Genomic DNA, 21,452 nt, shown 5'->3' on the forward strand with positions numbered 1-21,452 from the left:
TATCAGGGTCCCCTTGGAGAACCTGTAATAACAACAGCAATACCTTTTTTTTTTTTTTAAGATTTTATTTATTTATTCATGAGAGAGAGAGAGAGAGAGGCAGAGGGAGAAGCAGGCTCCCTGCAGGGAGCCCAATGTAGGACTCGATCCCAGGACCCCGGGATCATGTCCGGGCCGAAGGTAGACACTCAACCGCTGGGCCACCCAGGCGCCCCGTCAACAGCAATCCTAATACGGCTTCCTGGGCCCGGCTCTGGAGATGCGGATTCAGAGGGTCTGGGTTAGTGCCTGGGAATCTGAATGTTTTGTGCCACATTAGGTGCATCCCAGGCCTTGATTTGAGGAATTTCACTCTGAAGAAGTGGCGGCCCCCCTCTGCCTGAGGGTCAAGAGCTCTGCCCTGGCCCACCCCAATGGACAGGCCCAGGACCCGCCTTTTTTGTGGCCTCTCCTCACTGAAGCCTTCTGCCCATGAACCCCAAACTCTTTCTCATTCTTCAGGGCCTAGCCACCACCACCTCCTGCAGGGAGCATTCAGTGACCAGTCCCAACCCCTCCCAGCCAGGCAGGAGGCTCCCCTGGGCATCCCCTCGCCACCATGCCTGTCTCCATCTGTGACTATTTCTGTAAATGCTCATTTCCTCCCCATCTAGGGGATGACCTGTCGGTGGGTGAGGCTTTCTCTGTGTGCCGTGCTGGGCCTGGCATATAGTAGGTGCTTAATGAGTGTAGGTAGAATAAAACTTTTTTTTTTTTAATTTTTATTTATTTATGATAGTCACAGAGAGAGAGAGAGATGGGCAGAGACACAGGCAGAGGGAGAAGCAGGCTCCATGCAGGGAGCCCGACATGGGATTCGATCCTGGGTCTAAGGCAGGCGCCAAACCGCTGCGCCACCCAGGGATCCCTTTTTTTTTTTTTCTTTAATTTTTATTTATTTATGATAGTCACAGAGAGAGAGAGAGGCAGAGACATAGACAGAGGGAGAAGCAGGCTCCATGCACCGGGAGCCTGATGTGGGATTCGATCTTGGGTCTCCAAGATCGCGCCCTGGGCCAAAGGCAGGCGCCAAACCGCTGCGCCACCCAGGGATCCCTAGAATAAAACTTCTGAGTGCTTGGCTGCTCGGGCTCTGCCTTGGAGTCAGTACAGAAGGGTTTTCAATGGAGTTTGGGGAATTAGGTGCCAATCTTGACCATTACTGGCCGGCTGGGTGACATTGGCCAAGTTGCACTCCCTCTCTGGTCTTTGTTTCTTCCTCTGTTGAAAGACAGCAACAACAGAGGTAGGGCTGGACACCCCTCAGCATGACCCTGTGAATACGCTAAAACCCACTGAATTATAGGCTTTAAAATGGTGAACTTGATGGTATGTGTATTATAGCCCAATAAAACATATGGAAAAAAAAAAAAAAAACCTCAGTAAAGGCACTGCAAGCTGCCTCGTTTCTGTGGCTTTGGTGGTGTCACCCAGGGTTGGGGCAGGCGATGGGGTGGGCAGCCAGGCCCCCCTCTGAGGCTGCTGGGGTCTTGGCCACCCCGCTGGCTCTGGCCCACCCCCTGTCTTCTGCCCGCAGCATCTCTAACAAGGAGCTGTCGGAGCTGATCGAGCAGCTGCAGAAGAATGCCGACCAGGTGGAGAAGAACATCGTGGACACGGAGGCCAAGATGCAGAGCGTGAGTGTCCCCCCCACCCCCCACCTCTGCACCCAGTGGTTCTTCCCCGGGAGGGGTTGGATTCTGTTCCTGGGGAACATGTGGCCGCATCTGGAGACGTTTGTGGCCGTCGCAGTGGGGGTTGTGGGGTGGACGGGCATCTGGTGGGTGCTGGCGATGCTGACCAACCCCCACAGGGCCTAGGACACCCCCACCCCCAGAGTGGTCCAGCCCCAAATGTCAGCAGCGTGTAGCTGGGGAGACGGCGTTACTGCTGATAGTGTCAGCCCCCCACCCCGGGGGCTAAGCTCCTGCAGCTTATGGAGCCCCGTCTGGAGGAGAACCTTGGTCTCAGGAACCAGGTCCTGCTTAGCACCCCGGCTTTGCCACTTACTGTGTGACCTTGGGCAGGTCACCTTACCTATCTATGCTTGTGATTCCCTCCAACAAGGTAAAAGTGATCATTCCCATCGGCTGGGCCACTGTAAAGATTCAGTGAGATCATTCAGGTGTATCGAAGGGCTCGGTATTATCATCGATGTCCTCGTCCTTGCACTTCCCCTGCCGTTCAGACGCATGTGCTCCAACTCTTTTCAGAGAAGAGAGAGGAAGGAGCTGGGCAAATCATGTTCCCTGTATCTCCTTTTCCTCTTCTTTTTTTTTTTTTTAAGATTTTATTTATTTATTCATGAGAGACACACAGAGAGCGAGAGGCAGAGACACAGGCAGGGAGAAGCAGGCTCCAGGCAGGGAGCCCGACGTGAGACTCGATCCCGGGTTTCCAGGATCAGGCCCTAAACCACTGAGCCACCCGGGCTGCCCTCCCTTTCCTCTTCTGTGACAAGCAGCTCAGAGCCGCAGGGTCTCCTGAGGAGTCTCTACAATGAGGGATGCTGAGCTCCACTCACACCTGTGAGCTGCCAGGATGGTCATCCCTTTGAACCCTCCCCAGGCCAGTGCGGTTGAGCTTAAACCCATTTTGTAGCTGGAGACACTGAGGTTCAGGGAGAGCGAGGTGACTCATCAGTGGCAGAACCAGCCCCCGAAGCATCCCGGAGGTGGGGTTGCCAGATTCAGCAAATAAGAAGACAGGATATCCTGTTAAATTTGACTTTCAGAACACACATAATTTTGTGTCCTAGAGGGATAGCCCATGTAGTGTTTGGGATATACTTATGCTATGAATTATCCTGAAATTTGAGCGTGACTGGATGGTCTCTATTTCATCTGCATCCCTGCCCAGGAGGTGACCGCGAGGCAGGTCCAGAGGAGTGGGGGACAGAAGGGGGACAGGTCGTGAAGGGAGCTCAAGGCCTGGCCCAGCCATGGCTGCCCACCCCCCCTGACCACACAGGTGTCCACCCACCCGAGGAGGGATGGGCAAGGGGGTGGCACAGCCGGGAGTGAGAAAGGAGGTGTGGGGAAGTGGGCAGGAAAGGTGGGTGGAGCCCTCTGTTCCGGCCAGGGGCCCTCCCCCAGCTCCTTTCCAGCCCTCCCCTGGCTCCTGCCACCATCACCTGCCCGGTGCCCCGCTGCCCCGCTGCCCGCTCAGTCCAGGGCCCAGCTCCTCCGCACAGTCCTCGCTCCCCTCCTCTCATGGCGTCGTGCAATTTTCTTTCCTAAGTGAAAACAGCTTTTTGGGTGTGTCCGTTCTTGTCCTAATAAAAGTAATATGGGTTTGTTGCAAATATTTCAGAGCTGATAAACAAGTATAACAAAAGCAAGTTGGAATCGTGTGATTCCACCGCCCGAGAGATTGCTCAGCTATTAACATCTCGGCATATCTGTTTGACCCTTCTCTGGGCACACGTGTGTGCGTGCGTGTGTGTGTGTGTGTGCGTGTGTGTGACTGGGGTCTAGGGCTCTCATTTTTATTTGCTTAGAGTAGTGACTCACAGTAACAAGGATGTACTTGGGGAATAATTTTAAACTGTTTTTTAAATTTAGATGAACCAACCTGAAAATAGAAACTGTGCTTTGACGACCATATGGACTCCTCTTTTACTTTCTTTTTCTTTCCTCCCACCCTTTATCTTCTCAGAAGATGTCTCTATTCATTACCCAAAAGTTCTCTTGAGTTTTCCTGTTTTCTTAACATTCAAGTGAGATTCACATAACATAACATTCACCACTTACAGCGTGCAAGTCAGTGGCCTGTACTACATTCGCAGTGCGGGGCACCCACCACCTCCTTCTAGATCCAAGGCATTTCTGTTCCCCCAAAGGGAACCTCGTACCCACCCCCCCTCCCCGTTGCCCCCTGTTCTGCTTTCTGTGTCTATGGATTTAGTTCTGCATGTTTCATACAAACAGAATTATACAATATATAACCTTCTTTGTCTACCCAGATTTTAAAATATTTTATTTATTTATTTGATGGAGAGAGAGGACAAGTGGGGGGAGCAGCAGGTGGAGGGAGAAGGAGAAGCAGGCTCCTTGCTGAGGGATCCCTGGGATCATCACTTGAGCCAAAGGCAGATGCTTAACCGACTGAGTCACCCAAGCACCCTTCTATCCAAATTTTTTTATTAATTTTTATTAGTTTTTAAAGATTTTATTTATTCATGAGAGATACACAAAGAGAGTCAGAGGCAGAGGGAGAAGCATTCTCCTTGCGGGGAGCCAAGTGTGGGACTCGATCCCAGGACCTTGGGATCATGACCTGAGCCCAAGGCAGATGCTCAACTGCTGAGCCACCCAGACGTCCCCCTCAATCCAAATTTTTTTAATCTTATTTATTTATTCATGAGAGACACAGACTGAAAGAGACAGGCAGAGACACAGGCAGAGCGAGAAGCAGGCTCCCCGCAGGGAGCCCTATGTAGGACCCGATCCCAGATCCCGGCTTCAGACCCGAGCTGAAGGCAGGCACCCAACCACTGAGTCACTCAGGCGTCCCCCAAATTTTTGAACATGCAGAAAAGTTGAAGGAATTTCACAGAGAATATCCATATCCCTACCCGCCCGATTCCACAAGTAACATCTGTTGGATTAGCTTTATCACTCATCCACCCACCAGCGTGTGTGTAATTATTAGATACATCAGCCCCTAAGCGTTATATTTACTCATAAAACCTTTTACTTGAGGTGTAAATTCTGTAAAGTATATAGAAAGTGGCCACATTTAGGGGCATCTGGGTGGCTCAGACTTTGGCTCGGGTGGTGATCCCGAGGTCCTGGGATCGAGTCCCACGCCAGGATCCCCATGGAGAGCCTGCTTCTCCCTCTGCCTGTGTCTCTGCCTCTCTCTGTGTGTCTCTCATGAATAGATAAATAAAACATTAAAAAAAAAAAAAGAAAGCGTCCACATTTGAAGGGCCTTTGCGTCCATAGTTACCCACGTAACCGCTGCTCAGGTCAAGCCAGAGAGCATTTCCCAGAAAGCTGGCCCGTGACCTTCCGATCGATACTCCCCAGAGGTACCGCCGTGCCGACCTCTCGCCATCCATCGAGTTGCCCCTGTGAGCTCTTGAACACCTACGTGGCGTCCCTCGGCTCGATGTTCTTTCTGGTTTTGGCTAGCGGGTTTCGAGAGGGCTTGCGTTCCCACACAGCGTTTGCGTGAATGAGGTAATGATTACTTTGCTTCCCCTCCTGCAGAATTAGTCTCTGACACTGTAACTGCCCGAGAGCTGCAGATCAGCTGGAAATGATGGAGTGGCTGATGTTCCATCCAGGCCAAGAACCCTGAGGCTTTATTGTATTTTTTTTTCTTCCACTGGCCAGCCCCACCCCGGGGTGGAGAGAGCGCCCAGCCCCACTCCGGGCCTCCCCTCCAAGCCTCTCGGGGCGCCAGGCCCCACCTGCCCCCCAGCCTCCCTGGAGCTGGCCGGGGAACGGATGGGCTGAGCGCCTTCTCTTCTCCCAACAGAGGGGTCTGGTCCTTATTCTGGATCAGGAAGCACATCACCTCATTCGCTTCTTTTTGCTTTTTTTTTTTTTTTTTTTAAGATTTTATTTATTTATTTATGAGAGACACACAGAGACAGAGGCCAAGACACAGGCAGAGGGAGAAGTAGGCTCCTATGGGGAGCCCGAGGTGGGTCTCGATCCCAGGACCCCGGGATCCCCCCTGGGCCGAAGGCAGATGCTCAACTGCTGAGCTCCCCAGGTGCCCCTTCTTTTTGCTTTTGCAGCAGGTTTATTAGGTGTATCTGACGTATAAGACTCTTGCTGCCCTGCTTGCCCTTTCGTTGTCTTTCCCTAAACAAGCAGAGGGGGATCCCTGGGTGACTCAGCAGTTTAGCGCCTGCCATTGGCCCAGGATGTGATCCTGGGGACCCGGGATCGAGTCCCACATGGGGCTCCCTGCATGGAGCCTGCGTCTCCCTCTGCCTGTGTCTCTGCCTCTCTCTCTCTCTCTCTCTCTCTGTCTCCCATGAATGAACAAGCAGAGACCCTGTCCCTTCAGCAACACAGACCGTGCCTCCCAAATATCCACCCGCTCTGTCTACTCTCACCATTTCTGCAGCTGCCGCCCCCGACCAGCCACCGTGAGCTCCCACCCGGCCTTGTCACACCGCTGGCCGCCCTCCTGGCTGTGCTCTTGCCCTGTTAGAGCCCTGAGGCATTGCCATTAAGGATAGATGGGGCCTCGTTGCTTTGCACGTCTCCCACCTCCCTCCCCAGCCTGCCTTCCTGCCCCAGGACCTTTGCACAGACTGTTTCCTCTGCCTACAACACTCTTTCCTTTCATCCTTGGTTCTTAGCTTATGTCACCGCCTCCGAGGAGGCTCACTCATCCCCGGATATAAAGCAGGTCCTGCTGTTGCACCTCCGGTGTGTTTCCTTGATAAACACCGACTTGTATGGACTTGTATTTACCTCCGTGAGGTTTCTGTGTTTATCTGACCGGGCTGGGCGGAGCCTTGCCTGTTCATTCAGAGCCCCCACAAGTGGGTACGTGGGCTGTTTGTTGAAGAAAGGGGGGCCCGGGGAGCCCCTTGCTGGCCCTCTCCCCCCGCCCCTCCCACCCCGACAGTGCCCACCGGGTCCCCATCCACTGTCCCCCTTCCTGTCTTGACTCTCTCAGGACCTGGCCCGGCTGCAGGAGGGCCGACAGCCCGAGCACCGGGACGTGACCCTGCAGAAGGTGTCGGACTCAGAGAAGCTGCTGTATGTGCTAGAGGCGGACGCAGCCATTGCCAAGCACATGAAGCATCCCCAAGGAGACATGATTGCCGAGGAGTAGGTCCCCCCGCGCCAGGCCCCTGGGACAGGGCAGGAAGGCTGTAGGCCGCTCAGTGTTCCGGAGCCCAACGCGGGGTTCACCAAGGGGCATGTGCCCAACGGTGTGGTTATCCTCCCTCCTCAGGGAGACTGAGGCTCAGCACTGACGTCCTCTGTTCTGGTCCCAGTGTGACCACAGCTCCCTGACCAGCACGCTGTCCCGCCTCCCAGCTCCTGAGCACGCTCTCCCGCTCCCAGCTTCCCGTGTTCACCGCACCCCCCTCAGCTCAGCTGTGGATAAACTGGCACCCAAAATGCCTCCCAGCTCCTTCTGCACTCCCCACCCTGGCAAGGGCAAGGGCCTCTCTGCGCCATCCCTGTCCTGGCCCAGGCCACCCCTGTGGTTCCTGCTCCATGGTGGGCTCCGGGGAGCAGTGGACCTGCTTGTTTCTTCCAGAACCTTCTATGGTTCTGGGCACACAGTAGGCCCTGGGAATACATTGATAGGAGAAGAAAGGGCGAGGGAGGATGTCAGTGATTGGATGACAAGGCCTGGGTCGCCGTGTCCTTCCAGGCCACTGAGCAGAAAGCCCCGGGGCCAGGGTCTGGGGTGGGAGGCCCCTCCCGGGGGAAGGGGGTGGGCAGTGGGGCTGCCAACCAGCCCTGCCAACCAGGATGGCCACTCTCCCCACTCAGCATCCGTCAGCTGAAGGAGCGCGTGATCAGCCTCCGGGGGAAACACAAGCAGATCTACAACCTGGTGGTGAAGGAGGTGGACCCACAGGTCAACTGGGCAGCGCTGGTGGATGAGAAGCTGGTACGGCCCAGGCTGCAGCTGTGGGCAGGGGGTACCCCGCCATCCAACGGCTTCCACGGTCCCGCCTCACAGAGGGTCACACTCCTGATGGTGCCCGACGTCGGCACCAGTGAGAAGAGCACGGCTCAGAGGTGTAGCGCCTGGCCCAGTGTCCCTCAGCCGAAGTGGTGGAGACTGGGCACCTCCGGGAATGCTCTCCAGCTCTGGTTGTCGGGGCCCAGGCAGGCTAGCCCGTCTCCGGGTTGTGTGTCCCCCGACCAGGCCTCTGTTTCCCCATCTGTGAAATGGAAATGACAACCGTGGGGGCCTCTGAGGTTACAGTGAGATTCAGTGAGATGACACGTGTAGGGCACGGTGGCAAAGGTGACAGTCTCCCCTCCACCCCGCCTCTCTCCCGGGGCCCCTTGGCTCCCTCCTTGGTTCTTGGGGTGGCTGGGCTGCGAGTTCGGGGCCCTCGCCCACCCTCTGTCATGGTCTCTCCGCCCGCCCTCCCAGGACAAGCTGAGCGGCCAGGGCTTTGGGACGGACCTGCCACTGGTGGATCACCAGGTGGAGCAGCACAATATCTTCCACAACGAGGTCAAGGCCATCGGGCCGCACCTGGCCAAGGACGGCGGCAAGGTGCGTGCGGTGGTGGCCTGGGCCTGGGCCTGGGCCCCGGGGAGGAGGGGTCACGCCTGCGGCCTCCCTGTGACCCGCAGCCCGGCTCTATCCGCAGGAGAACAGCGAACTCCAGGCCAAGTACCAGAAACTGCTGGTGAGAACTCGGCCCCCGGGGAATGGGAGGGGAGAGGGTGGGATGTGGGGGGATTGGGGGGACAGGAAGCGTGTGCAGTAAACATTTCTAACAGAATGAAAGGGGTTTGCGTGTGAAGGAGATTGTACCCTGAGCCCCCACCTGAGAGGTGCTGTGGTTTGCTAGTGGAAAAAACCCTAACAGGTCCCCTGGATACAGCCCATCCTACAGTCCACTTCTTATTTCCTCACTAGGCACCATCTGTGTGCCAAGTATGATGCCCTGCGCTTTATAAGCAAAAGTTTTCGATTTCCCTTTTTTTTTCTTTAAAGATTTTACCTATTCATTCATGATAGACACAGAGAGAGAGAGGCAGGGACACAGGCAGAGGGAGAAGCAGGCTCTACGCAGGGAGCCCAATGCGGGACTCGATCCCAGCACCCTGGGATCATGTCCTGAGCCCCTGAGCCGAAGGCAGCCGCTCCACCGCTGAGCGGCCCAGCGGCCCAGGAACGGGTTCCTTGTAAGAGTGCGCGCGGTGATGCGTAAACGCTTCCTGCCACAGCTGGTTCAGACGCCTCGGGGGACGGGACGCAGGGCTCTGGAGCCAGGCGCTTCCATCCCTCGGTGGGGAGACCTCGAGGGAGCCACTTGCCCCTCAGACCCTCGGTTTCCTGATCAGTGTGATGGAGCCCTTGGAGTCCTTGTCGCCCGGGCTGGGCTCGGCTGCAGTGGGAGGAGGGCCCCGCAGGGTCCTGGTCCATGTAGGCCTCAGCTGCCCTCCCGCCCCCCCACCCCAGCTCCTCCCTGCCCCGCACCCTGCACCCCTCCCGCGGGAGGTGGTAGCATTTGCTCCTGCGCCCCGGCCTCTGCACGTGATGGAGATGGAAGTGGAAGCTGTGGCTGCTCACACATACCGAGCACCGTGGGACAGCCTCGGTGTCCCGTGAGATCGCCGCTGCTGTCACCCCCACTTTGTGCCTGGGGAAACGCACGTCTCCACAGAAGAGTTCCGTGCTCAGAGCCCGGAGCGAAGCCCGGCACTTAGGGCACTGGGGACGGCTACTGAATGAATGAATGAATGAATGAATGCACTTTGGACGGTCAGGTGACTCGTCCGGGGGGTCTGGCGGGAAGTGTGGAGCTGGGCCTGCCCTCGCGGCCAGAGGCCCAGGGGAGGGGTGCACGGAGGCTTCAGCCTGCCCCCCCACCCCCACCCCCACCCCCACAGGCGGCGTCGCAGGCCCGGCAGCAGCACCTGAGCTCGCTGCAGGATTACATGCAGCGCTGCACCAACGAGCTGTACTGGCTGGACCAGCAGGCCAAGGGCCGCGTGCAGTATGACTGGAGCGACCGCAACCTCGACTACCCCAGCCGCCGGCGCCAGTACGAGGTGGGCCTGGGGGGCCTCAGGGCGCGGGGCGGGGGGCGGGGGCCCGGGCCGCCTGCTGGGCACTGAGCACCCCCCATCCCCGCGGCCCCCATGCAGAATTTCATCAACCGGAACCTTGAGGCCAAAGAGGAGAGAATTAACAAGCTGCACAGTGAGGGTGACCAGCTGCTGGCCGCCGAGCACCCCGGGAGGAACTCCATTGAGGTGCGTGTGCCCTGGGGGGGCGCCTCCTCCAGGGGGGCCTCAGGGCGGCCTCTGCTGTGGGCCGCCTGGACCCAGGCAGCCAGCCCCCGCGGGGGGGGGGGGGGGTCCTGCATCCTGCATCTGTATGCCTGTCCCTCATGCTGTCTTCCCTTCCTCCGTCTGACCCCATCTCCTCTCACGATCCCATCCTTTGCCACGTCCTGCCATCGCCCCTGGACCTCTGAGCCCAGGCGGTACCAGTAGTTTCCCGGGGCTGGTGTCACAAACGACCACAGCCTCGGTGGCCTGAGACAGCAGGAACGTCCTCTCTCACAGCCCGAAGGCCAGGGGTTCGAAATCACGGTGTTGGCAGGCTTGTTCCCTCCCCAGGTTCTAGGACACGCTCGTTCCTTGCTTCTGGGGGTTGGCTGCCGGCAGTCCGTGGTGGCGTTCCTTGGCCTGGGGCTGCGTCCCTCGTATCTCTGCCTCTGTCTTCACGTAGCCTCCTCCCCTGTGTGGCTCTGTGTGTCACCTCCTTTTCTTAGGAGGACACCAGTCAGCAGACCTCAGAGCCCACCCTAAATCCAGGATGATTTCACCTTGAGATCCTTATTCAGTTACAGCTGCAAAGACCCTATTTCCAAATAAAGTCACATTCTGCGTTCTGGGTGGACATGGATTTGGGGAGGGGAGGGATACCATCCAACCCTCTACAGTGCCTTTGTGAACATTTTATTTTATTATTTATTTATTTATTTTAAAGATTTTATTTATTTATTCATGAGAAGCAGAGAGAGAGAGGCAGAGACACAGGCAGAGGGAGAAGCAGGCTCCATGCAGGGAGCCCGATGTGGGACTGGATCCCGGGACCCCGGGGTCACGCCCCAAGCCAAAGGCAGATGCTCAACCACTGAGCCCCCAGGCATCCCTGTGAACATTTTCTTTTTCTTTTTTTTTTTTTTTTCCTGTGAACATTTTCAAAAGCACTACTTTGTCTGGGGAGATGCAGCCCCTACTTGTCCCTTGTGCAGTGCACAACCCAAGTACCCGTACATGGCATCCCTGCTTGGCTCCTCACCGTGTCTCCTCCCATGCCCAGAAGGAAGCTGGCTGCCTCGGTGGGAGCCACAATCAGGGAGATGCCAGGTGCCCCGTCCCCCACCATTCAGGTCCAGAATCCTGCCATTCATCCCTTGGCATCCCAGGCACCTGCCACACAGTAACCTGCCCCCACCCCCTTCTCTGGGCAGGCGCACATGGAGGCCGTGCACGCAGATTGGAAGGAGTACCTGAACCTCCTCATCTGTGAGGAGAGTCACCTGAAGTACATGGAGGACTACCACCAGGTACCCGCAGCCCCAGAGCATGACTGGGAGCGCTCGGTGCCCGCCCGCCTACCTCGTGGCCTCGGCACCGAGCCTCCAGGAGCCTCACGGGGCTGCCTTCCCAAGCCTGCCCGTGCCCTTGCTTTTGAGGGCGTACGTGGCTGTGCCCCCGAGCTTGCCAGGCCCAGAGAATCGGACTCACCTGTGGGGCCCAGGAAGGAGCGTGGGGTTTTCCTTTTGGTAAAATACATGTAATAGGAAATTTGCCATTTTTGCTGTTTTTAAGTACACAATCCTCTGTCATTTACGACGTTCATGGTGTCATGCAGCCTTCACCTTGGGAAGGTTTATAGGACTTTTCTGTCCCCCCACACACAGGAGTTCTGTGCCCATGAAACGGTCACTCCCTTCTCTGTCCCTCCCCCAGCCCCTGGTGGCCTCTAACCTATCTTTCTGTCTCTGTGAATATTTTCCTACTCTACGTTTTGTGGAGTGGACTCGTGTGTTATGTGGCCTTTGGTGTCTGGCTTCTTTCACGTGACCCTGATCTGTTTGAGCTTCATCGATGTCATGGCATGAATCAGAACTTCATTCCCTTTTATGGCTGAATCACATGCCATTGTGTGGACAGACCAAATTGTCTTTCTCTCCATTCTTCGCTGGTGGATGCCAGCTGGTTTCCGTGGGAATGTGTATTTTTATTTTTTTATTATTTTTTAAATTTTTTTTGGAATGTGTATTTTTAACAAGAGCTGGTCACCTGATTCTTGGGACTGGGGACTCTTGAGCCCAGGTGGCACTCTAATGTAACCCCTGGTTCAGTGTCTGGACCCCGCTGGGCTACGAGCTTCACAGGGATCTCAAAGTCCTGTTCATTGTTACAGCCCAGGGGACAGCTGAGTGATTTCTGAGTTGATGGACAAAAGAACGGGCAAGAGAATGTTCTAGAACAAAGTGGGGAGGCTTGTGTTCCGTTTACCGGGACTTTGAAAGGTGCAGCGTGACGTCAGGGTGTCCCTAGCTCAAAGAGAGCAATGGAATGGAAAAGAGCTTAAAGCTTTAACAGCACCTATGTATGGACACTTACTCTGTCCTAGAGATGGCATCGTGTGGACGGGTGGGAAGGACCTGGCCCAAGAGGTCCCCAGCCGGGGAGGGTTGGGGGTTGTGTCTCTGAGCGGTGGAGCCTGTAGATTCAGGGCGAGTCGGGGTGGGGATGGGGGGCAGCCCTGCCTAGGGGTGGGCGTGAAGCCACCGCAGGATTAGCCCTTGGTGTCCCAGTGGTGTTCTGTCTGTAATAGGGTCATCTGGTCTCCCCTAGTTCCACAGAGATATGAAGGACGCTCAGGAGCTGTTGCACAAGGTGGACTTGGACCTGAACCAGAAATATGGCCCCGACTTCAAGGACAAGTACCAGATTGAGCTGCTGCTGCGGGAGCTGGACGTGAGTGGTGGGCACACCAAGGGCCTCTCCGCACCCCTCCCTGCGGCTCCCACCTGGGGATGGGGGGGCGGTGTGTGGTCTCACCTGGGCCCTCCCCCCACTGCATACAGGACCAGGAGAAGGCTCTGGACAAGTATGAGCACGTGGTGCGGGGCCTGGAGAAGCGAGGGCAGCAGGTTGTACCCCTCAAGTACCGCCGGGAGACGCCACTCAAGCCCATCCCTGTGGAGGCACTCTGTGACTTTGAGGGTGACCAGGTGAGCTGCTGCCCGGGGGCCCAGGGTGGGCCCAGATCTGCCCCTTCCAGGTCACTGAAAAGTCTCGGGAGTGACAAGGCTGGATGCAGGGCCTCATACGTCTTTAGGGAACCTCTGTCCGTCTCTGCAGTTGGGGGTCACTCTCTGCCGACCCCCCGGGCCCCCTGCCCAGGGTCCCACCCGCTGCCCTGACCTTCTGCTCTACCAGCTTAGTTCTGTGTCCTGCCTAAACCAGTCACTGTGGTTGGCACATGCCATTCTCGTTGGCCAGGCCCGCGTCACATGCCCACCCTGAGTAGTGGGGGGCAGTTCTCCAAAGGGAAATCCAGATGGGTGTTGAGACATCAGATCTTACGTGTCTCTTCACGGCTGGACGGTCCCTACTCCCTCCCGTGCAGTGTGCTGGGGAGGGCCAGAGACACGGGCTAGGATTGGGGGGTGGGCTGAGACGGCGACTGGGCCCTGGGTCGCTGGCCAGGGCAGGTCTCTCTGTGCCCTCTGACCGGCCTGCCCCTGCCAGGGCCTGATCTCCCGGGGCTACAGCTACACCCTGCAGAGCAACAACGGGGACAGCTGGGACCTCACAGACAGCTCCGGGAACAAGCTGACTGCCCCTGCCGTCTGCTTCGTGATCCCCCCGACGGACCCCGAGGCCCTGGCTCTGGTGGACAGGTACGGGGCACGCAGGGAGCCAGCAGGGGCCGGCCCCACCCGCTGGGCCCCTCGGGCCCCATGCACAGCCCTGGGCATCCTGACTCAGCCTCAGGAAGCAACTGACACCCCACACCTGCACCCCCTTGGGGGCTCAGGTGGGACGGGGAGCAGACCCTGTTGGCCAGGCTGACTCGCTGAGTGTCTGTCAGGCTGTGGTTGTGGTCAGTGAGCAGTTTCTCTCAACGTGTCTCTGGGCCTTTGCCTGTGCTGTTCCCCTACCTGGACACCCACTAGAGGCCCGGCTGGTTGCGTGGTCACCTCTTCTGTGAAGCCTCCCCTGACTGTCCACTCGCCCTCCACCCTGGCTCAAGCACCCTCTCCCACTGCACATACTGCCCTTCATTAGAACGTTCTGGGTGTCAGTCTGGGAGGTAGGTGGGCTCCTTGAGATTTACTGTCTCCAGGGCCTGGTTCGGTCCCTGGTGCAAAGTAAGTACCCAAGAACTCTGTTAAATGAGTGATTCAAGGAATGCCTTCATTTATTCATTCAGCAAGTATTTATTGAGCACCTACTGTGTACTGCTACCTCAGGAGTAACGTCTTGGTGGGGAAGACAAAGGCATAAACAAGATAACTTTAGGAGGGAAAACCCGGTGTGAAGGAGAGGAGAGACAAGGAAGGGAGGGTCCATCCGAACCCAGAGCAAAGAGCGAGCAGCATTATCACAAACTTGCCACGTGTGCCGGTTTTTAACATTTGATGGGCCTGTGACTGCTCTGGGCCATCTGCCCAGCCACAGTCCAGAGTCCCATGGTGTGGTTTTGGGGGGCGGCGGGCTGCCCCGGGACCCCAGCACATTTCTGCACTCACAGCTTGGGCAGCCAGTACCGGAGCGTGCGGCAGAAGGCAGCCAGGAGCAAGAGTGCGCTCCAGCAGCGGCATGAGGTGCTGAAGGCAGAGAACCCTGGAGGTGGGTGCTGGGGCCACCGTCCAGGGCTCTGGGTGGACAGGGGGGAGGGCACGGCAGGAGGCAGGCAGGGCAGTGGTGGGGGAGGCCAGGCCAGCCCCAGAAGTCCCAGCTGACCTCCTAGGCCCTGCCCTCTCCCTGTGCGTCGTGTCCCCCACTCCGGCTCCCCACTACCACCTGACTCTGCGATTTTCTTCTGGCAGACCCCTCTGACCTTCAGGGGCGGCATCTGCTGGCTGGCTTGGACAAGGTGGCCAGAGACCTGGAGCGGCAGGAGAAGGCTGTCACGGGGATCCTCCGGCCACCGCTGGAGCAGGGCCGAGCTGTGCAGGACAGCGCGGAGCGGGCCAAGGACCTCAAGGTACCACCAGACTGGTCTCATCCCCATGGGGGCCTCCATCCCGAACAGGGACCACCTGCCCCATGTAACCAGAGGGCCTGAGTGACGGCAGTGAGGGGGCCGTTCTGGGCTGATGACCGAGGAGGGGCCTGGGCCCTCATGCCCCAAACACGGCCCTAGGAGAATGGGCAAGCGAGGCTCATGCTGCTTCCACATGGCTTGTCACCTGCGGCCCCGTGGCAGTATTGAGGACACCAGGGACTGGTCGAGCACCTCACCACCCTGCCAAGTGGGTGTTAGAGTTGCTTGCTGGCTGCTTGACCACAGACCTCCAAGTGTTCAGAAACGAGGCTGGGACCGGAGGAGGATGGGCACAGGGGAGGGGGCATGGCTAGGCCCCATTATCCCTGCCGGAGCTGCTTGCAAAGGTCACCTGCGAACGGGGTTTGGGTGGGGGGAGGGAGTACCCACCTACTGGGGTGGCCCCCAGAGATGAAAATCATCCACATGATGTGCACGGAACAGTAGATGCTTGATAATCACCTGTTAACTTCCACCATTCTTGTGGGTCACAGCCCACCAACCCACCATACCAGGATTCGGGGGATGCTCATTATGGGCTGGCTCCCTCGGGGAGGGGGTGCCCAGGCTTCCCTGACAGTTTCCTCTGTCCCATGAAGCCCCTGGAAGGGAGGAGGCTGCCGGACCGTGGCCAACTCCAGGGCTCTGGTCCCCACAGAACATCACCAACGAGCTGCGGCGGATCGAGCCTGAGAAAGCGCGCAGCACGGCTGAGTGCGAGGAATTTGTGCAGGCGCTCCCGGGCAGCAGCAGCACGTCTTTGCTGAAGACCCGGGTCGAAGACACTAACCGCAAATACGAGCGCCTGGTGCAGTTGCTGGACTTGGCCCAGGAGAAGTGGGTGACAGGCGGGCAGCGGGGAGGTTGGGCGGGATCACAGAGCCAGGCGGGCACCCCTCACGCCTGACCCATGTCCTCAGGGTGGATATGGCCAACCGCCTGGAGCAGAGCCTGCAGCGGGGCTGGGAAGCACTGGCCACGTACGAGAACCAGCTGACCCAGGACGACACGGTACCTGAGAGTGGCCATGCCCTGGACAGCAAGAGGCAGGAGCTGGAGGTAAGTCTGGGGCCTCAGGACCCCAGGAGCCTTTTTCTCCAGGTGCTCCCTACCCACCACCTCTGAACAGACGGGAACTGGGCCCCGAGTACCAGGGAGAGTCTCCGGGTTCTGAAAGGCCACAGTGCGCCATGTCAGAAGTGGCAAATGGAGGCCCAAGGCACAAATCCCAGCTGCTCATGGGCTTGTGGAAATGAGGTGCCTGATTTTAAAATGAAGTATCTACACCAACTGCCCAGATGTCCAGTATCTTAAGACGAGCAGATCTGGCCCCCTGGGCCGCCAGGCTCTAGGATCAGGTCAGCAGGAGTGGAGCAGCGATGCCTCCAGCCCCAGCATCTGCTTTCTGGGCACAGTTGCCACCGGGCTGCTTTGTGCATCCACCTGCCTGACTGTGGGGGGCGTTCGAGTCTGTGAGTGCTCGGGAGGCCCCTTACTCACACAGCAGCTCACAGAATCCTTGCTCTGTGCGGAGATCCTCACCTCAGAGCTGTGGCCTTGCCCCCGGACAGCAGCGGGTCCTTCTGGTCCTGGGCACGATGTAGCAGGGCACATGCTGCCTACTGCTGGGTTTTCACATTAGTTTTCCTGGGCTGTGGTCATTGTGATGAAACAGAACGTTGCAGAAATGACCACCAGGTTTAAGGGGAAATGCAGAGGCAAAGCCCTAGTCCCTTCCTTCGCCCAGGCTTAACACTCCCCCCACCCCCCACCCCCACCAAGGCAGGAGGCCCCAAGCAGTTCGGGCGGGAGCTCCGGCCACAGCGCCCTGCCTCTCCGCCCGGGCAGGTCCTGGCCTCCAAGCTGCAGACGCAGAAGTCCCTCCTTGCTGAGGTGGAGCAGAACCTGCAGGCGGCCAAGCAGTGCTCCAGCTCACTGGCCAGCCGCTTCCAGGAGCACTGCCCCGACCTGGAGCGCCAGGAGGTGGAGGTGCACAAGCTGGGCCAGCGTTCTGACAATGTCTGTCAGCAGGTCGAGCTCAGGTGAGGGGCCACGGGTGGACAGCAGCCTCCACCTAGCTGGTCTGCTGCGAGGCTGCCGAAGGCTGTTTATTGTCTAATTTTTTTTTTTTTAAAGCAATACATTGCAAAGTAAAAAAACTCAAGGTGGGGCGCCAGGGTGGGGCTCAGTGGGTTAGACATCTGCCTTCGGCTCAGGTCATGATCCCGGGGTTCTGGGGTCGAGCCCCTTATCGGGCTCCCTGCTCAGTGGGGGATCACTTCTCCTTCTCCCTCTGCCACTCCTCCTGGTCATGCTCTCTCGCACTCTCTCAAATAGTCTTTAAAAAAAAAAAACAACCCGAAACCCTTAGTGATTGTAATGACCAGCCCCTTTCTCCCATGGTAAGTCTGGCTTCCAGTCTGTGTGCCCTCCCTAGATACTGAGGAACCGGCGTAGGTAGGTAACACGAATGACGACACACCACCTCCACCGGTCGTGCTGTTTCCTGTCCTACACTTTGTTGGGGTCAGGCGCCCGTGTGCCCTCCTCTTCTCTGTTCCGGAAGAGCTCCTATTGAATAGATCCTCTTCCTTAAATGCTTGGTAGTGGAGAAGCCACGCAGGCCTACAAGCCATTTGTTTTTGGTGTGTGAGATTTTAACTACAAATTCAACCGTTCTGGGTCATCTAATTCTTGGAGCAGGTCCAGTAGCTCGTGTCTTTGAAACAGTGTGTCCATCTCAAGTGGATGGGTTTATGGACAACACATTGCTCATGATACTCTTATCCTTTCATGGTTTCCACATGAGGGGATGCCCCCTCCCTCATTCCTGACGTTCTATCTTTTCTCACTTTATTCTCTTTTTCCTTCCGGACTGTTGTGAGGTTCAGTCCACTGACCATTTCAAAGAACTGGCTTTGGTTTCAGCCCTTTCTCTCTTGTTCTGTCTCCTCTTTCACTGGCATCTGTTCCTTACAATTTCTTGCTGCTGCTGCTGTTAGCTTTATTTTTTCCTGATTATTACTTTGAGAGCTTCCTCCTTTTCCAATAAAAGCACTAAATACTGCAAGTTTCCCCCCAAGCACCACTTTTGCTGTGTACCTCAAATGTTAATGTTTTTATTTTCAGTGACATCAGGTTTCCTAGCGTTTCCTGTGGTTTTTCCTTGGACTTGTGGTAAATTGAGGTCCTGTAATACCCAGCGGGCATCTCTGCCAGTCACTACGCATGGACCTATCTGTCCACAGAGTATTCCAACCTTCCATTCCGTAATTTTGTTAACCACCCTCTTTTGGGGAAGTAATTAGATTATCTTGTTAGATTACAGTTGATCCCTTTTAAATGAGTGGAGATAATGTCTTTAAAAGGGTATAGGAGGCAGCTGCTGACTGTGGCAGAGGCCTGATGGGCTTTGCCTCCATAGGGCCCAGAGCCTGCAGAGCGCCAGGGCCGCATATGAGGACTACCGCAGCGGCTACGACCACATGCTCCAGTTCTTGTCCCATATCCCCAGCTACGAACCCCAGGAGACAGACAGTCTCAGCCAGATGGAGACCAAGCTGAAGAACCAGAAGGTAGGGTGGCTGCCTCTGTGCTCAAGGCCTGCAGCTGCACGGGGGGCGTGGGGAACATGGGAGGTCGGCAGGCCCACCCATGGAGGGGAGCAGGGCAGTGGCTGCCACCTGCCCTGGTGGAAGAAGGGGAAAGGCCTGGCAGAGCTGTGTCTTCAAGGGGCCAGGCCCAGCCTGCCCAGCAGCATGTAATTCTAAGAGTGGTCTCGCTCCTTCCTCGGTGCCCAGCACGAGGCTTAGCCCCCCATGGACCATCCATGAAGGCTGGCTGAATGAATAAATGGTTGCAGCAACACAGGAGGAGCCCTCATGGTGAAAGGTCCCATGTCCAGAGTTCAGAGTCCTGGTTCCTTGGAAGGCAGCAGTGTCTTGTAGGGACAAGGATGCTGGATCCCAACAGCTTAGGTTCAACCCCTAATAGCCGTGTCCCCATGGGCAAGTCACTGAACCTCGCTGTGCCTCGGTGTCATAAACTGGAGACAATGATGGTACTTACCTCACAGGGCAGCTGGAAGATTAAATGAGTTGATCTAAGTAAGATATGGGAACAGTGCCTGACATCTCGAAGCACCCGGTAAACATTTGTTTCCCGGCAAAGACGATCCTCCTCCTGACCCTTCTTCACAGGGCTGGAGAACTGCCTTCTGCGACAAACAACTGTACACAAGGAAGCCATTCATTAGACTTTGTATTACAGAAGAATAATTTCAGATTCTAAGGAAGCCAGCTACTCTATCAATTTTTTTTTTTAAGATTTCATTTATTTATTCATGAGAACACACAGAGAGGAGAGAGAGAGGCAGAGACACAGGCAGAGGGAGAAGCAGGCTCCATGCAGGGAGCCCGATGTGGGACTCAATCCCGGGTCCCTAGGATCACACCCTGGGCTGCAGGCGGTGCTAAACCACTGAGCCACCAGGGCTGCCCTCTATCAATTTTTTTAAATTTGATTTTTAAAGTCTCTATTGTTTTACAGAACCTGCTGGATGAGATAGCCAGAAGGGAAGAGGAAGTCCACCAAGTCTGCACCCACTCCCAGCAGTACCAGCAAGCTGTCAAGGTGAGCCGCGAGACCCCTGCCTGGAGTGCAAAACAGCAGAGCCTCTTCCCTCCCTGCGAGCTGGACAGAGAAGCCCTGGGCCCGGCAGGCTGTCCTGAGGCACTGCTGGATCCTGTAAAAGGGCATGACCCTTAGGAAAACAGTATGGTACCAGACACTGAATACCAGAAAGGGGATTTCTGCTCGAGGCAGTTAACTGGGAGAATTTATCCTCAAGGAAAAAAAATAGAAAAAAACAATAGAGGATAAATAATCGTTGTAGCAGCATTATTTACAATAGCAAAAGAGAAAAACTAGAATTCACCTACGTGGCCAATAGCAGAGAATTGGCGAGGTATCATTCACCCACTGGATGGATTACAAAGTCGTCAAACTGACAGAGAAGGGGGCATCATCAAGGTGAGATACAGCTTACAGTGCGGCGTTTAATGAGGGAAGCAGAGGGCCACACTCTGGGCCTGGAGGGAGCACTGTTTAGGGCACAATGGGCAAGTGCTGGCATACTGTGTGTTGTGTCCTATGTTCAGGGACACAGCTCTGTACTGCTGACGCACTGACGGTTCTCAAAACCTGCTGGCAGTTGATGCAGCTGCGTAGACCTCTGCAGTCAGCCTCAAGGGGTAGAACATTTCTGACTCAACTGCCTCTGTCTGCTCTCAACCATGTCTCTCTCTCTCACCCAGGACTATGAATTAGAAGCAGAGAAGCTAAGGTCCCTTCTTGATTTGGAGAATGGAAGGAGCAGTCACGTGAGCAAGAGAGCCAGGCTCCAGTCCCCTGCCGCCAAAGTGAGGGAAGAGGTGAGCTCTGTGGGCTGGGCCTTCTTGGAGCTGCCAGGGCCTCTAGGGAGCACAGCATGCAGGCCTCCAAGATGTACACCCAACAGGGAAACTTGGCTGAGAGCCCTCCTGGGTGCAAACAGGTTCAGTAAGAAAAGAGAACTGTTCTCGGGCAGCAGTGCGGATACACCTAGAAAGACAGGCTGCCGGAGGTTTCTGGGCCAGAGCTGTGGATTTGGAAGGCTCTCCACCCCCTCCTCCTAAGTACACATGGAAGACTGATGTTACTAGGTCCTTCTACACATGAGAACATTAAACCACAGAGATGGGGACTTAGTCTTCTTCTACATCCAGTTTTTCCAACAGTTTAGACTGCAGTCCAACTCCAGGTAGCAAGAGGCCAGAGGCCACCCACTGTCCCCAAATGCCAGACTATCAAATACTGTCCAGCTCACTCTTCCTTAGTCTTTTGACTCCTGTTTGTTGACTGCTCTCCTGTAGGAAGCAGCTCTTGTTGCCAAGTTCACAGAAGTCAATGCCATCAACAGACAGAGGCTGCAGAATCTGGAGTTTGCTCTGAGTCTCCTGAGACAGGTAATGGATCTCAATAAGACCTTTTTATTTAAGATTTTATTTATTTTAGACGAGAGAGACGGGGAGGGGGGGTTGCGGCGCAGAGAGGGAGAGAGAGAATCCCAAACAGACTCCACGCTGAGCTTGGAGCCCGATCCCACGACCCTGAGATTACTACCTAAACCGAATGTTTTTTTTTTTTTTTTTTTACCTAAACCAATATTAAGAGTCAGATGTTTAACTGACTGAGCCACCCAGGCGCCCCTTTTAGTAAGACATTTTACTCGAAACTATTCCAGCAGGTGAAAAGTAAGGCTCATTCTGCTTTAAAGAAACAGTCTGTAAGCTAGTGGCACGGCCCCTTGCTAACATGGCTGGGCAGCACAGTCCAGGCACTGGCCCACATCAGTGCTTCTGTTGACATGAATGTGACATGTATGCCATCCA

The 21,452-nt window shown here is 56.1% G+C and overlaps 1 protein-coding gene and 1 long non-coding RNA gene across 5 annotated transcripts in view; one reads left to right on the forward strand and one right to left on the reverse strand.

The window, feature by feature from the left end:
• Positions 1-21,452, forward strand: part of PPL (periplakin) — a 44,255-nt gene that overhangs the window by 18,906 nt on the left and 3,897 nt on the right. For both annotated transcript variants that reach the window (XM_038540474.1, XM_038540475.1), the window contains exons 2-21: positions 1,577-1,676; positions 6,688-6,842; positions 7,521-7,641; positions 8,137-8,262; positions 8,360-8,398; positions 9,609-9,770; positions 9,867-9,974; positions 11,204-11,299; positions 12,600-12,722; positions 12,833-12,979; positions 13,500-13,651; positions 14,506-14,603; positions 14,804-14,961; positions 15,680-15,858; positions 15,942-16,080; positions 16,870-17,063; positions 18,446-18,596; positions 19,570-19,653; positions 20,337-20,453; positions 20,934-21,026. In XM_038540474.1, coding sequence (XP_038396402.1) covers positions 1,577-1,676; positions 6,688-6,842; positions 7,521-7,641; positions 8,137-8,262; positions 8,360-8,398; positions 9,609-9,770; positions 9,867-9,974; positions 11,204-11,299; positions 12,600-12,722; positions 12,833-12,979; positions 13,500-13,651; positions 14,506-14,603; positions 14,804-14,961; positions 15,680-15,858; positions 15,942-16,080; positions 16,870-17,063; positions 18,446-18,596; positions 19,570-19,653; positions 20,337-20,453; positions 20,934-21,026 — 2,542 coding nt within the window. The remainder of the gene's footprint in view (positions 1-1,576; positions 1,677-6,687; positions 6,843-7,520; positions 7,642-8,136; positions 8,263-8,359; positions 8,399-9,608; positions 9,771-9,866; positions 9,975-11,203; positions 11,300-12,599; positions 12,723-12,832; positions 12,980-13,499; positions 13,652-14,505; positions 14,604-14,803; positions 14,962-15,679; positions 15,859-15,941; positions 16,081-16,869; positions 17,064-18,445; positions 18,597-19,569; positions 19,654-20,336; positions 20,454-20,933; positions 21,027-21,452) is intronic.
• Positions 14,176-19,314, reverse strand: LOC111096307. 3 transcript variants are annotated; one of them, XR_005360926.1, is made up of 3 exons: positions 19,090-19,314; positions 16,564-16,673; positions 14,176-16,053 (listed from the first exon to the last, which is right to left on the reverse strand). It is a non-coding gene; the product is annotated as an uncharacterized LOC111096307 (long non-coding RNA). The 3 variants fall into 3 exon arrangements; XR_005360925.1 differs by lacking the exon at positions 19,090-19,314 and having other exon boundaries at positions 16,564-17,214; XR_005360927.1 differs by lacking the exon at positions 19,090-19,314 and having other exon boundaries at positions 16,522-17,214.

This window comes from Canis lupus, chromosome 6, assembly GCF_011100685.1.
Source record: "Canis lupus familiaris isolate Mischka breed German Shepherd chromosome 6, alternate assembly UU_Cfam_GSD_1.0, whole genome shotgun sequence".
NCBI classification, from domain to species: domain Eukaryota; kingdom Metazoa; phylum Chordata; class Mammalia; order Carnivora; family Canidae; genus Canis; species Canis lupus.